This window comes from Leucoraja erinacea, chromosome 5 (genome assembly GCF_028641065.1).
Source record: "Leucoraja erinacea ecotype New England chromosome 5, Leri_hhj_1, whole genome shotgun sequence".
Classification (NCBI taxonomy): Eukaryota; Metazoa; Chordata; class Chondrichthyes; order Rajiformes; family Rajidae; genus Leucoraja; species Leucoraja erinaceus.
The window spans coordinates 45,575,057-45,590,037 of NC_073381.1; the positions used below are offsets into that span (position 1 = coordinate 45,575,057).

The 14,981-nt window shown below is 41.5% G+C and overlaps 1 protein-coding gene across 1 annotated transcript in view; it reads left to right on the top strand.

Annotated features, from left to right (window-relative positions):
• The window catches only part of gtf3c2 (general transcription factor IIIC, polypeptide 2, beta), a 100,565-nt gene extending 90,380 nt beyond the window's left edge, over positions 1-10,185 (top strand). The window contains exons 17-18 of the mRNA XM_055635489.1: positions 2,673-2,777; positions 6,562-10,185. Of these exons, the coding sequence (XP_055491464.1) occupies positions 2,673-2,777; positions 6,562-6,735 (279 nt within the window). The 3' untranslated portion in view covers positions 6,736-10,185. The remainder of the gene's footprint in view (positions 1-2,672; positions 2,778-6,561) is intronic.
• Positions 10,186-14,981: the final 4,796 nt, after the last annotated feature.

The following is a 14,981-nucleotide window of genomic DNA, read 5'->3' on the forward strand; positions in this document are numbered from 1 at the left end:
ACTGATGGGACTGAAGGCTGATAAATCCCCAGGGCCTGATGGTCTGCATCCCAGGGTACTTAAGGAAGTGGTCTCAAAATCATGGACGCATTGGTGATAATTTTCCAATGTTCTATAGATTCAGGATCAGTTCCTGTGGATTGGAAGGTAGCGAATGTTATCCCACTTTTTAAGAAAGGCGGGAGAGAGAAAACGGAATTATAGACCAGTTAGCCTGATATCGGTGGTGGGGAAGATGCTTGAGTCACTTATAAATGATTAAATGGCGGCACATTTGGATAGCTGCAACAGGATCGGTCCAAGTCAGCATGGATTTACGAAGGGGAAATCACGCTTGACTAATCTTCTGGAATTTTTTGAGGATGTGACTAGGAAAATGAATAAGAGAAAGACAGTGGATGTAGTGTACCTGGACTTTCAAAAGCATTTGATAAGGTCCCACAAAGGAGATTAGTGGGCAAAATTAGGGCACATGGTATTGGGGGTAGGGTACTGACATTGATAGAAAATTGGTTGGCAGACAGGAAACAAAGAGTAGGAATTAACGGATCCCTTTCTGAATGGCAGGCAGTAACTAGTGGGGTACCGCAAGGCTCGGTGCTGGAACCGCAGCTATTTGCAATATACATTAATGATTTAGATGAAGGGATTAAAAGTAACTAGCAAATTTGCAGATGACACAAAGCTGGGTGGCAGTGTGAACTGTGAGGAGGAGGCTATGAGGATGCAGGGTGACTTGGACAGGTTGGGGCAAGTGGGCAGTTGAATGGCAAATGCAGTTTAATGTAGATAAATGTGAGGTTAACCACTGGTGGCAAAACAGGAAGGCAGATTATTATTTGAATCGTGTCAAGTTGGGAAAAGGGGAAGTACAAGCGATCTGGGAGTCCTTGTTCAGCACTGAAAGTAAGCATGCAGGTAAAGCAGGCAGTGAAGAAAGCAAATGGCATGTTGGCCTTCATAACAAGAAGAGTTGAGTATAGGAGCAAAGAGGTCCTTCTGCAGTTGGACAGGGCCCTAGTGAGACCACACCTGGAGTATTGTGTGCAGTTCTGGTCTCCAAATTTGAGGAAGGACATTCGTGCTATTGAGGTAGTGCTGCGTAGATTCACGAGGATGGCAGGACTGTCATATGTTGATAGAATGGGGCGGCTGGGCTTGTATATTCTGGAATTTAGAAGGATGAGTGGGAATCTTATTGAAACATATAAAATTATTAAGGGGTTGGGCACGCTAAAGGCAATAAATATGTTCCTGATGTTGGGGGAGTCCAGAACCAGAGGCCACAGTTTAAGAATAAGGGGTAAGCCATTTTGAACGGAGATGAGAAAAAACCTTTTCACACAGAGGGTTGTGAATCTGTGGAATTCTCTGCCTCAGAAGGCACTGAAGGCCGATTCTCTGAATGCTTTCAAGAGAGAGTTGATAGAGCTCTTAAGTATAGAGGAGTCAAGGGATATGGGGAGAAGGCAGGAACAGGGTACTGATTATGGATGATAAGCCAAGATCACAGTGAATGGCGGTGCTGGCTCGAAGGGCCGAATTGCCTACTCTTGCACCTATTGCAACTGCAACTGTGAAATGTGAGTGCAGCCAATGTGGTTTTGGTCTCTGATGATGCCCTTTTGAGGCAGCGACTCCTGTAGATCCCTTCTATGGTGGGGAGTTCTGTACCAGTGATGGACTGTGCAGTGTTCACCATTTTTTGCAATCTTCTTCGTTCCTGGTGTAGAGTTGCCAAACCAGGCCATGGTGCAACCAGTCAATATGCTCTCCACTATGCACCTATAGAACTTCAAGAGGGTATTCGGCGACATAGCTAATCTCCTCAGTCTTCAAGAGGAAGTAGAGAATGAAGAATGGTTTAGAGGGATCAGAATGAACTATAATTCTGAAGCAAGTGGAGATCAGAGATTGGAGAAAAGATGATGGTTGGCAGTGGGGTGTATAGAAGGGAAGTAGGATGACATTGGTAATGAATGAAGAAGAATGTATGGGAGAGTAATATTGGAGGCAAGAGAAAAATACGACGGCCCAATTTGTGCACATTGCAGGGGGTCATTGGGGTCCACATTGGGAAGAGCTGTGGCTGGAAACCAGATCAAAGGCCAGAGCATGAGCTCAATTTAGTGACATCTGAGGATTTGTCAAGGAGATCACAAGAATTGAAGGTCACGTCTATGATGGCCCACATCTAGGTGTATGGGTGTGAGGGTGCATCGATTAAGGAAGCACACTGAATATAAAGGTTAAATAGGAAGGCTCTTCACTATTGCACTTAGCAATCCTTTCCTCCGTTTAGTTGTCAAGTTTCCCTTGATCTGGAAAACAAATTCAAGATTAATTTTAAAGAACAGTTACATTTGCAGCAGGCAGCCTCTTGTTTTACCTAGTCAATCAATTTCCTGGGAAGAAGTTGTAGCTTCTTTAACCAGATGTACCTTCTTGCATTTTTAAAAAAAATCAATTTAATGCCACCTGTGATTCAAAAGCCCCTCTCCCACCCCTTTTGGTTTTCTTTTATTTATGCAATTATTGAAAAATTAATTATCAAATTCACTATCTAGTGTGTTTGTATCAAATGTAAATGCAACAAAGTATGTTCCAAACTCATCCTGTATTTTGAGTGCAAAAATCTGCTCTCCTGCAAAATATTTTTTAATATTTTATAGAAAAGTTTCAAGAACTTATTTTCCAGAGGACCTTTTAAGAGAATGCAGACAATAGACAAAGGAAAAACATATCCTGACAGAATGCCACTGGAATCTGTACATAAGGTAAGTTGAACATCAGTATTTCAATGTTTCCATATGGCTTATCAAAAATAATCTACAAAAATTCAAAATGTTTTAATATAAACTGTAAAATGTATTTTAAAGTTGATGCTCAGCTAAATTTCACAAGCCTAGGCATTGCTCCTCACTTTTTTCCATATTATAGAACATAGAACAGCACAGAAACTGGACTCGAAGGGATTGGCAATTCTGCTCACAGTTAGTATGCTGGTGCAATATTGAATCAATAGACAATAGGTGCAGGAGTAGGCCATTCGGCCGTTCGAGCCAGCACCACCATTCAATGTGATCATGGCTGATCATCCCCAATCAGTACGCCGTTCCTGCCCTCCCCATATCCCCTGACTCCGCTATTTTTAAGATCTAGCTCTCTCTTGAAAGCATCCAGAGAACCTGCCTCCACTGCCCTTTGAGGCAGAGAATTTCACAGATGCACCACTCTCTGTGAGAAAAAGTGTTTCCTCGTCTCCGTGTTTCCTCGTCATCACTGTTGACTTTACATTAAGATGGACAAGAACAAATGGGGTGTGGCGGCTCCCAAGGGTCGTGCCATCACAGTGTCGAACCCCCCGGCACAGGAGTGGTTCAGTCCGGAGGCAGCCCTTAGCCGGAGGCTTTAAAGGCAGGGGTTTGGGTGCCATCTTCCTCTCGTCTGGTCTTCCCTACAACCGGGAGGAACATAATAAAAAATGCTTCTCAAAACACTGGACTTCGTGCTTCATTTTGAGACCCACGCACTACAGGGGTGTATAAAGAAAATAATTTACTTTTACAATCTAGTGTCTGAGTCTGTAATAGCAGCGTTGGAATGTTATCCACCGCGTATTGATGATCTGACACTAAATGAACACACTTGCTATTTGCAGCCCTCTTTTGCACGGTTGAAGATACAAAACATTATCCAAAGCCTAATTATATTTTCGAACGTTACACTTCAGACATGTCCATCAGATTCCTGGATTTAAAGAAGGACCTTCTAAGTGTTGTTAACCATGTCGTTTTACTCGTATACAACAAAGAATAGCTATCAATAATGATCAAGTAAATATTTAACAGGGTGGATTAAATCAATTTAGTTAGAAACGGTCTCCACTTACCTTTTTCTTGTAAAATTGCGTATGATTTCTTGATTTTAGCTATGCATGTTTATCATCTATTTTAGATTTCTATTTTGCTTTTTAAGTTCACACCTACATTTTTGTATTATCTGGGCTTTTCTGATTAAGTATTGACCCTATGTTTCTCTCTCCACATATATTGCCTGACATGCAAAGTATTTTGAGCATTTTGTTTGTTATTTCAGGTTTCCAACATGTAGCTTGTAAGCTCTTAGAATTTTACATAAACCTTTTTATTTTTACTTGTTTTACTCAATAGCCAAGAGACAATATACAATTGGTACAGGAGTAGGCCATTCGGCCCTTTGAGCCAGCACCGCCATTCAATGTGATCATGGCTGATCGTCCCCATTCAGTACCCCGTTCCTGCCTTCTCCCCATATCCCCTGACTCTGCTATTTTTAAGAGCCCTATCTAGCTCTCTCCTGAAAGCATACAGAGAACCTGCCTCCACCGCCCTCTGAGGCAGTGAATTCCGCAGATTTACCACTCTCTGTGAGAAAAAGCGTTTCCTCGTCTCCGTCCTAAATGGGTTACTCCTTATTCCTAAACTGTGGCCCCTGGTTCTGGACTCCCCCAACATCGGGAACATGTTTCTTGCCTCTAGCGTGTCCAAGCACTTAACAATCTTATGTTTCAATGAGATACCATCTCATCCTTCTAAACTCCAGAGTGTACAAGCCCAGCTGCTCCATTCTCTCAGCATATGACAGTCCCGCCATCCCAGGAATTAACCTTGTAAACCTACGCTGCACTCCCTCAATAGCAAGAATGCCCTTCCTCAAATTAGAGGACCAAAACTGCACATACTACTCCAGGTGTGGTCTCACTAGGGCTCTGTACAACTGCAGAAGGACCTCTTTACTCCTATATTCGATTCCTCTTGTTATAAAGGCCAACATGCCATTCGCTTTTTTCACTGCCTGCTGTACCTGCATGCTTACTTTCATAGACTGATGTACAAGGACCCCCCCAGATCCCATTGTACTTCCCCTTTACCCAACTTGACGCCATTTAGATAGTAATCTGCCTTCCTATTTTTGCTACCACAGTGGATAACCTCACATTTATCTGCATTAAACTTCATCTGCCATGCATCTGCCCACTCCCCCAACCTGTCCAAGTCACCCTGCATTCTCATAGCATCCTCCTCAAAGTTCACACTGCCACCCAGCATTGTGTCATCTGCAAATTTGCTAATGTTACTTTGAATCCCCTCATCCAAATCATTGATGTATATTGTAAATAGCTGCGGTCCCAGCACCGAGCCTTGCGGTACCCCACTTGTCACTGCCTGCCATTCTGAAAGGGACCCGCTAATCCCTACTCTTTGTTTCCTGTCTGCCAACCACTGCTCTATCCATGTCAGCACTCTACCCCCAATACCATGTGCCCTAATTTTGCCCACTAATCTCCTATGTGGGATCTTATCAAATGCTTTCTGAAAGTCCAGGTACACTACATGCACTGGCTCTCCCTTGTCCATTTTCCTAGTTACATCTTCAAAAAATTCCAGAAGATTAGTCAAGCATTATTTCCCCTTCGTAAATCCATGCTGATTCGGACCGATCGTGTTACTACTGTCCAAATGTTCAGCTATCTCATATTTTATAATTGACTCCAGCATCTTCCCCACCACCGATGTCAGGTCTATAATTCCCTGTTTTCTCTCTCCCGCCTTTCTTTAAAAGTGGGATAACATTAGCTACCCTCCAATCCACAGGAACTGATCCTGAGTCTATAGAACATTGGAAAATTATCACCAATGTATCCACAATTTCCAGAGCTACTTCCTTAAGCACCCTGGGATGCACACCATCAGGCCCTGGGGATTTATCAGCCCTCAGTCCCATCAGTCTATCCAACACCATTTCCTGCCTGATGTGGATTTCCTTTAGTTCCGCTGTCACCCCAGATCCTCTGGGCACTACTATATCAGGAAGATTGTTTGTGCCATCTTTAGTGAAGACAGATCCAAAGTACCTGTTCAATTCATCTGCCATTTCCTTGTTCCCCATAATAAATTTGCCTTTTTCAGTCTTCAAGGGTCCAACTTTTTTCCTCTTCACATACCTAAAGAAGCTTTTACTATCCTGCTTTATATTCTTGGCTAGCTTACTTTCGTACCTCATCTTTTCTCCCTGTATTGTCTTTTTGGTTATCTTCTGTTATTCTTTAAACATTACCCAATCCTCTTGCTTCCCTTTCATCTTTGATACATTGTACTTCTTCGCTTTAATTTTTATACTGTCCCTGACGTCCCTTGTCAGCCATGGTTCATTACATAACACCAAATCCAGAATTGGCTTCTCCCTGGTAGGCTCCAATACAAGCTGTTCAAATAATCCATCACAAAGGCACTCTACAAAGTCCCTTTCTTGGGGTCCAACCTGATTTTCCCAGTCTACCTGCATGTTGAAATCTCCCGTAACAACCACAGCATTACTTTTACTACATGCCAATTTTAACTCTGTGTGTTTTTATTTGTACTATCTGGAGCAATTTTATTTATTCGCCATTTATTTGGTTTTGCTATGTTATATTTTCTCTTAATAGGTCTTTTGCCTTCCCAATTTACTTGATTTCATATTTAGACCTAATATTTAGTAGTTTACACAGTTTTGACAAGTATTTTTTTTTCCTACCAGGTCCGTTTCAATCCCAACCTGGATGCCCATGGATGGGTGATCTCTGCTGGGCAATCTGGCATTGTCCGAGCCCACTGTGTGCGGTGCCTTAACACACACGTGAGCAGGAGGTTGATCAAAGAATACCAAGCACAATTCAATTCTATGTTCCAGCCTGCAGTAACAAGCAACTGAGAGTTTCATGTTTTCAAACATCATTCACACTGTAGAAACAGCAATGTAAACATAATATGAAGCTACCACTCTTGTATTGATATGCCACCACTTTGAGTTTTCCAAGTAACAGATGCAGTCGTGACAAAAGCTCTCAGCTCCTGGGTGCCACCAGGACACAATACCTGAATGCGGCACAGCTATGCTGTTTGCTAGGTTCAGCTGTGTATGTTTTTTCTAAAATTTGTTGTGTAGAATAATGTCTTATTTAAATGTATTGCAGGAGTTCAATCTAATGAATCAGACACATAGGGTAGAAACTTGTCTTTGGTTGCAGACACTAAATTGCCATAACAGTCACCATTTACACTTCCCATCAGCATTTAGTTCTGTCAGCTTCAATGAATCTGGATATTGAGCACAGGTGACTAATGCTCTGATCCCTGTTTCGCACATGTTTAACACCAGAACTCAAATTCTGCCAACAATTTTTCAAATTTAGTAGTAAAAAAGTTTCACTTTTGATGTGACGATTTTCTTGAGTCTTAATGAGATATTGTGTGGTAGGGAGAAGCATTGGCATTGTATTAAACAAAAATAGACAGGGTGCATTTCTGATTTCACAAGATTGACAGGTTTTAGTTCCTAGGAACTATTTTACAAAATCGATGTTGTTAAAATCATGAAATGTCATGCAATCATTTTTGTCAGCAGTTTTTTTTTAAACATTGAACTGGAAACAAGTGATCCTTGCTTTCTTGCCTTCTGTAATAAGCTAAGCTCCTTCCCTTTATTAAGGCAGCATTTGTGTTATATGGTAAAAAATATCAAAATATCTGGATGAAAATGGCTATGTTTTGTCTCAGAATTGGTCCTATGGTTGGTGGCTTGTTTGAAACAGGTCAGATTATCTAAAAAAAGCTGTTGTGAAGACTGAATTAAACTTTTAGTCTATGTACAGTAAGTAGTCCTGGGTTTTACAATTATACATGTAAAATAAAACATATTTGCATGGCAATAAATTTATTCCTGGTCTTAACTATAATTAGCAGTATAAAGTGAGTGATGAGTCTGCAGGGCTTGGTGCAAAATTTGGTGCACCCTCACTAAATGATTGTGCTGTATTGCTATGATGTTGGCATGGAGTTGATATCACTCTGAATGCATCCACAAAGGTCCCTTTAATTTTGGACAAAAGTGTAATTTCCCCCAGATTGCGTTGCTTTTTTCCTCATAGATGATTAGCCTCAAGTATGACTGATGTTGGAGTTTGTGACTTGTCAAGCATGCTGGTAAAGAGCCCATTAAGTGTGTGGTTGTTCATAGAATAAGTATGACATTTAGCAAGAAGTTTCTTCTAAATGAATTTACTGGAAACGGACTCCCTTTCCTATTTTGATCAACATTTCATGATTTTTATAACATGGCTATTTGTAAAACAGGCAATGGTCAATTTGCTCACACTGAGCATTGCTGTCATTTCCATACTGCTTTTTCAAGGTTAAATAATGCACTATGTGTAACATTTGGCTGTTCGGCTGTGAACCTTTATAAAGAATGCTTTGAGCAGTTCCTGATCTCCCTTTTCCCACCTGCAATCCCCTCTCCCAAAAAAAGAAATCCTGTAAAAAATAATTCAGAATTTGTAGTTTTTCAAGTTGTTTTGTATAAGTGATGTTTGTTTTATAATAATTATAATACAACCTGCGGTATAATTACCTTTTTAATTTCTCTTGGCTTTCTGTTTTATGCTGTGTGTGTTTAATTTACTTACTGCTGCATGCAGATTGGGCATTCAAATATCTGTAAAACTGAATCTTGCTGATGTAGTTGGATGCACCTTGTTATACAACTACCTCAAACACAGAAAACAATAGACTTACCATCACGTTTCGTATATGCTTTGTTGTGAACTTGTGGATTTTGTAATGTCACCACATGGTACTGTTTAATTGTTTCACATTCCTACCTTTGACCCAGTTTTAACATTGCTTCCCTTGTCCATTTATGACACATTTGCACACAGGAGTTGTGTTGTATAAATGGAGTGGTCTAAAATATACATCAATTCCTACATCTCTTGCACAAAAATTGCCTATCTATATCAAATATTAAATTCCCTTTGGCCAGTAAAAATGTTAATGGTTGCCTCCCCTGTTGTGGCAAAATCCCAATCTAGTCCTCTTTTATTGTGTGCACTGAAGCTGATATTGAGAGGCACTTTCTATATATAATCATCTAAACTATCAGTCATACATAACTGCTTTTTCCTCAGTGGAAAGTATATGATATTTTAAATTGCTTTATTTTTGAAGGTACTGCCTATCCTAGTAAATTGATTCTATTCAGATCTGCAATGCCTTGGATTGCTTTGGCCTTATTGCATACATCAAAAGAAAACAGCTTCACATCTATTTTTAAATTATTGTAAGCAGAAGGGAAATTGCTGTTAAAATGTAGTATTTTCAGACAGAGTGTCTGGTGGCATGATGCCTCTATACCAGTGCTTTGTCCCCAAATGCTGTCTCCCTTATATTCATAAATTAATTTCTTCACCTTCTAATCTTGATAGGAAATGTATTCATGATCTGTTGCATTTTAGGTGCATATAAATAACATTTTAATGCATTTCTTATATTTTGTTTTATCTTTTTACATCTGCCCAAGGCTACAGGAAAGTAGGTTGTTCCCAGATCTCTGCCAATGCTGCTTTGCAACCAGTCAATAATTTCTAAGATGACACAGAGGACTGCTGCTTTTGAATAATATGACTCAAATATTCTCACTTGGCAAATTGTAATTGTAATTCTGGCAATCCGAGTTCAAAATATTGATATGCTAACACACCATTGCTAGGATATACTAAAAGTGGTTTAAATTAATGCACAGTATTTAGATTAGTGAACTGTATTCATCTCATTTATACTTTTTTACAGATCTCTTCAGTAAGCCCTGAATTCAGTAAACTGCCTTGAAAGTTCAATGAACAAAATTTCACCTTCAAGACATTAAGTCCATAGTCTAATTTAAATAGTCTTATTTAACTATACTATAAAACAACATCATTTTCCTTCCCAACACCATCATCTTTCATTAACCGCCAAGAAAATCCTCCTTATCTGACTTGGCTGAGCTATGCGATGGAAATATCAAATGTAAGATTTTAATTTTTTTAAATCGCATTCCATGTTGCTCTTTCCTCCCACCCAGCATACTGCTACTTATGTTTTTTGGTCAAGTTCAATGCCTTTTTTTAAATTTTGGAGTTCACTCGCAACTAATCTGACTTTTTAAAGAGTTCTGAAATGGTTAAAAGCATCGTGTAACATGGATTGCTGCAAGCTGAAGAGTAGAATGAAAGTCGCCTTTAAAATGTGGATTTAAAAGATTGACAGAAAATACAGCTGCTGATACAGTGTGTTAAATATTTCTTTTCAGACATTAAAGATGTGGCCTTTTGTTTTTAAATGTTCACTTTTGTTTCACTATTCTCTCTGAGCCATTGTACGTCTCTGCACCAGTATTTCACAGTTGCACATTCAGGAAAGCCGCAGTCTATGATGCACTGATCTGTTGGGCATGCAGGATAGTTATATTGTAGAATTTTTATTGTTGGGTAACTGACTTTCAAACTAGGAGAATTTAGCTTGTAAAAATAATCTGGGCAATTGGCAGTTTCATGATGTATGGTGGCATTTTCGACTGCTTCTGGAAATCATCCAGTAACATGGAAGCAGAGGAGAACATGCTGTTTCATTAAAATAGAGCAGAGGTGACATTTCTAGACAACAATCTTTTTAATCGGTATTTGTGTTATTGTAGAAATACCAAGTTAATCCTATATAAAATCTGCAGGTGATCAGAAAATGTCCCACTTGAAAATAACTTTAATTTGGAAAGTCTAGCACAGTGTTCATGCACCAATCTCCCAGATTTTTATTTTAACTCTTTGTTGCAATATGATACAGGCTGATGTTTTACTCTGTAAATTATTCCATTGGCCAATATCATCTTTGTGGCTGCTACATTTAAATGACCCAGTGAATCCTTCACATTGGTAAGATTTTGTTCTGTTGTAATGAAGCAAGTCATTTATTAAAATATGTGGAGGATATTCTTACACCTTTAAGAATAGTGCTGCATTCTGCTATCACATTCTGGTTCAGTAAATTTATGTGCTGGCCACATGGATGTGCAATCCAAGTTCTAATCTTTTTTTAATTGAAAGTTCATCATAAATAGGAAAGACAAATTTAGGTAGGAATTATTGCTTCTCATCCATGAGTGTATTTTCTAGAAGGGAAATATGGTTTCTGGTATCTTAAGCCAAAGTATATGCCCATTTATTTATTTTTCATCGATTACTGATCCATGAAGATAAGGACAAGTTTATATATCCATTCCAATTGATATTTCACCTTGTCTAATGCTATGTTTTGATTCTTGTCAATATGTACCTGTACTTTAGTAATTGGAGTATAATTAATACTCTGATATTCTTGGGTTTTAATTCTGAGTGGTTATGTCCTTTTATATTTAAATGTTACTTTGGTCGTGAAGTTAAATTAAACATTTTAATTTTTCTAAATGTTTTTTTCCCTATGCTTATTTTGATAATTTACTGCCCATTTAGTAAATAAAGTTTTGACTTTCATTTGATGCAGTGATGACAAAGTTACTGCAATACGTAAATGGGCATTTCTTGGTGCCTAGATTGTCCTCCAATCACCAAGAAATAAAGCCTGACATCTTGAAAGAGGGGCAAGGGAGAAGGTGGGGCGCTGAGATTTAAACTACCAGCTGGGGTCAGGAAATGTGTGGTTTTTCTCAGCAAGTTCTTCAATTATTTCGAATTCTAACTATCAGCCCAGTGCTTTCCAATGTGAAATTGATTGATATGAAACAGAAATATTTAAACCTCAGTCTGTCCTGAGTAGAATGAACTTGTGCACCATCGTACATTCATTAATTCCAACCTCAGGGTGGGGTGGGGCTCACCCTTGCCGTCCCGCCTGAAGAGTGCATGTCTGGAGGTCCTGTGAGGTCAGAACAAAGTTTTGTTGCAACATCCCTAGTCAGGTAACCTGTTACTTGGCTTCAGATTCAGATTCAGATTCAATTTTAATTGTCATTGTCAGTGTACAGTACAGAGACAACGAAATGCATTTAGCATCTCCCTTGAAGAGCGACATGCAAACGGCTTTGAACCCTTTAAAAAACTGAAATAAATAAGTGTCTTTGGGGGGGGGGGTGATTGCAGTCACCGAGGTACGTTTGTTTAGTAGAGTGACAGCGGGCCGGAAAGAAGCTGTTCCTCGACCTGCTGGTTCGGCAACGGAGAGACCTGTAGCGCCTCCCGGATGGTAGGAGGGTAAACAGTCCATGGTTGGGGTGAGAGCAGTCCTTGGCGATGCTGAGCGCCCTCCGCAGACAGCGCTTGCTTTGGACAGACTCAATGGAGGGGAGCGTGGAACCGGTGATGCTTGGGCAATTTTTCACCACCCTCTCAATGCCTTCCGGTCGGAGACAGAGCAGTTGCCATACTATACTGTGATGCAGTTGGTAAGGATGCTCTCGATGGTGCAGCGGTAGAAATTCACCAGGATCTGAGGAGACAGATGGACCTTCTTCAGTCTCCTCAGGAAGAAGAGACGATGATGAGCCTTCTTGATCAGAGTAGAGGTATTGTGGGTCCAAGAGAGGTCCTCGGAGATGTTGACTCCCAGGAACGTGAAGCTAGAACCACGGTCCACCTCCGTCCCGTTAATGTGGATGGGGGTGTGCGTGCCGCCTCTGGACTTCCTGAAGTCTACAATGAGCTCCTTGGTCTTCTTGGAGTTAAGGGCCAGGTTGTTGTCAGCACACCATGCTGCTAAGTGCTGGACCTCCTCCCTGTAGGCCAGCTCATCGTTGTTGCTGATGAGGCCAATCACCGTTGTATCTTCTGCATACTTGATGATGGTGTTTAGTACCATGTACAGGTGTGCAGTCATAGGTGAAGAGGGAGTAGAGGAGGGGCTCAGCACACAGCCCTGAGGAACGCCGGTGTTCCGGGTGAGGGTTGAAGAGGTGTGCTTGTCTAACCTCACAGACTGGGGTCTGTTGGTTAGAAAGTCCAGTATCCAGTTGCAGAGGGATTCATTCACAGGGGTCGATGCCCAGGTTACCGAGTTTGGTGATCAGTTTTGATGGCATAATGGTGTTGAAGTCTGAGCTGTAATCGATGAACAACATTCTTACATAAGTGTCTCTGTTGTCAAGGTGGGAGAGGGCGGAGTGAAGTGCCGTTGAGATGGCATCCTCCGTACTCCTGTTCTTGCGGTAGGCAAACTGATAGGGATCCAGTGTGGGGGGTAGGCAGCTTTTGAGGTGTGCCAGGACCAGCCTCTCGAAGCACTTGGTGATGATGGGGTAAGTGCAACTGGGCGGAAGTCGTTGAGGCTTGCCGCAGTGGAGTGTTTTGGCACTGGCACGATGGAGGTGGCTTTAAGGCAAGTGGGGACAACTGCTTGGGCAAGTGACAGGTTGAAGATGTCAGTCCAGACGTCTGTCAGCTGCGCAGCACAGGCACTGAGCACGCGCCCGGGGATGCCGTCAGGGCCAGCAGCCTTACGTGCATTGGAGACACACAAGACTGCAAATGCTGAAATCTTTAGTAAAAAACAAACTGCTGGAAGAACTCAGTGCGACAGGCAGCATCTGTATAGGGAAATGGACAGATGGTGTTTCGGCTCAGAACCCTTGTTCAGACTGATTTATGATCAACGTCTTTGTGATTAAGCTCAGCTCTCAAGAAATCCATACAGATCTTGTTTGCCCTATGTTAAGTGCATAACTTCTTTGAAGACAGTTGCCAAGAATTGGCAATTGTAGACATTGCAGATGTCGCAGTGGTGCTTGGGACATCTTATGTGCTGGAGTCAAAACAGTAGGAACTAGGAAAAAAGCTAATAGAATGTGGAACATCCCCACCTTCCAAGATGGGGCAGCACCTGAGGAAAGTGAAACAGCTCATCGTGACTAAGATACTTAATCGAACTGCCTGTCCTACTCAAGAGTTTCCGGCATTGTCTTTTTCATTCCTTTCATAATATTACCTTGTAGTGTTAACTAAAGTTCATTGGCACGATTTTTCTACTTTCAGTGACATGTCAATTCCTCCAAGTCCAATGAAGTCCTGTCAAACTGAAGATATGTGTTCAAGGGCAATATCATTACTTTTGACACTATTAGCTTCATTTATCCCGTAACATGCATTTAATGCTTGATTATATGATTAAAGGAACCTGTCCAGAATATCCTTCCCAGAAAATGAATGATAGTTGCACATTAGATAATACGTGTGGATTTTACCTTCAGTTTGTGTATTCACCATGATACAGAATTTTTTCACAGATGCCGATTGTATAATGTGTGTGTGTGTATGTGTATATATATATATATATATATAATATATATATATATACTATATTAAAACTGTGTGTGTGTGTGTGTTTCTGCCTGACTTGTGGTTGCCAGCCTTTGATTCGTTGCTACGCCAACACCAGACGCAGAAATGCCGAGATTTTTTCCATTTCAGTAGAGATTTCACTTTTCATTCCAAGTATCCACTACTGATTAAATTTTGTCGTGATTATGTACACATTTTTAATAAAATCCTTAAATCCCCCTTCCTCCTCTCCCCCCCCCAATTAAAAAAAAAACAGCTCTCGCCCATAGAATGTTGGTGAACGTTCCATTGTGTGATGTCACAATGCCCAATGCTCACAGATGTCCAATCGGACATATGCCTTTTGCAGCAGCCCCAACCGCAGCCTGTGTCGAAGCGCGTCATCACGTGTGTGGGAATAGAGAAAGACGATAGGGGGTGATAGGGAATGGGGAACAGATGGACTGTCCCAACCCCTTCTACTCTCCCTCCCCACTATTTCCCCTCTCTCCCCCACCCCTCTTCCCCTCCCTCCACACTCTTACCCCATTCCCCCCCCATCTCTCTCTCTCCCCATCCCTCTCTCCCACTCTCCCCATCCCTCTCTCCCCTCTCCCCCCCATCCCCTCTCCCTACCCCTCCATCTCCCTCTCCACCACCCCCCCTCCCCCTCCTCCCTCCCCCATCCCTCTATCCCCCCCCTCTCCCCCTTCCCTCTCTCCCCCACCCCCTCCCCCTCCCCCACCTCTTTCCCCCTCTCTCCCCCTTCCCCCTCCCCACTCTTCCCCCTCCCTCCCCACTCTTCCCCCTCTACCCCCTACCCCCCCCCTCCCTCCTC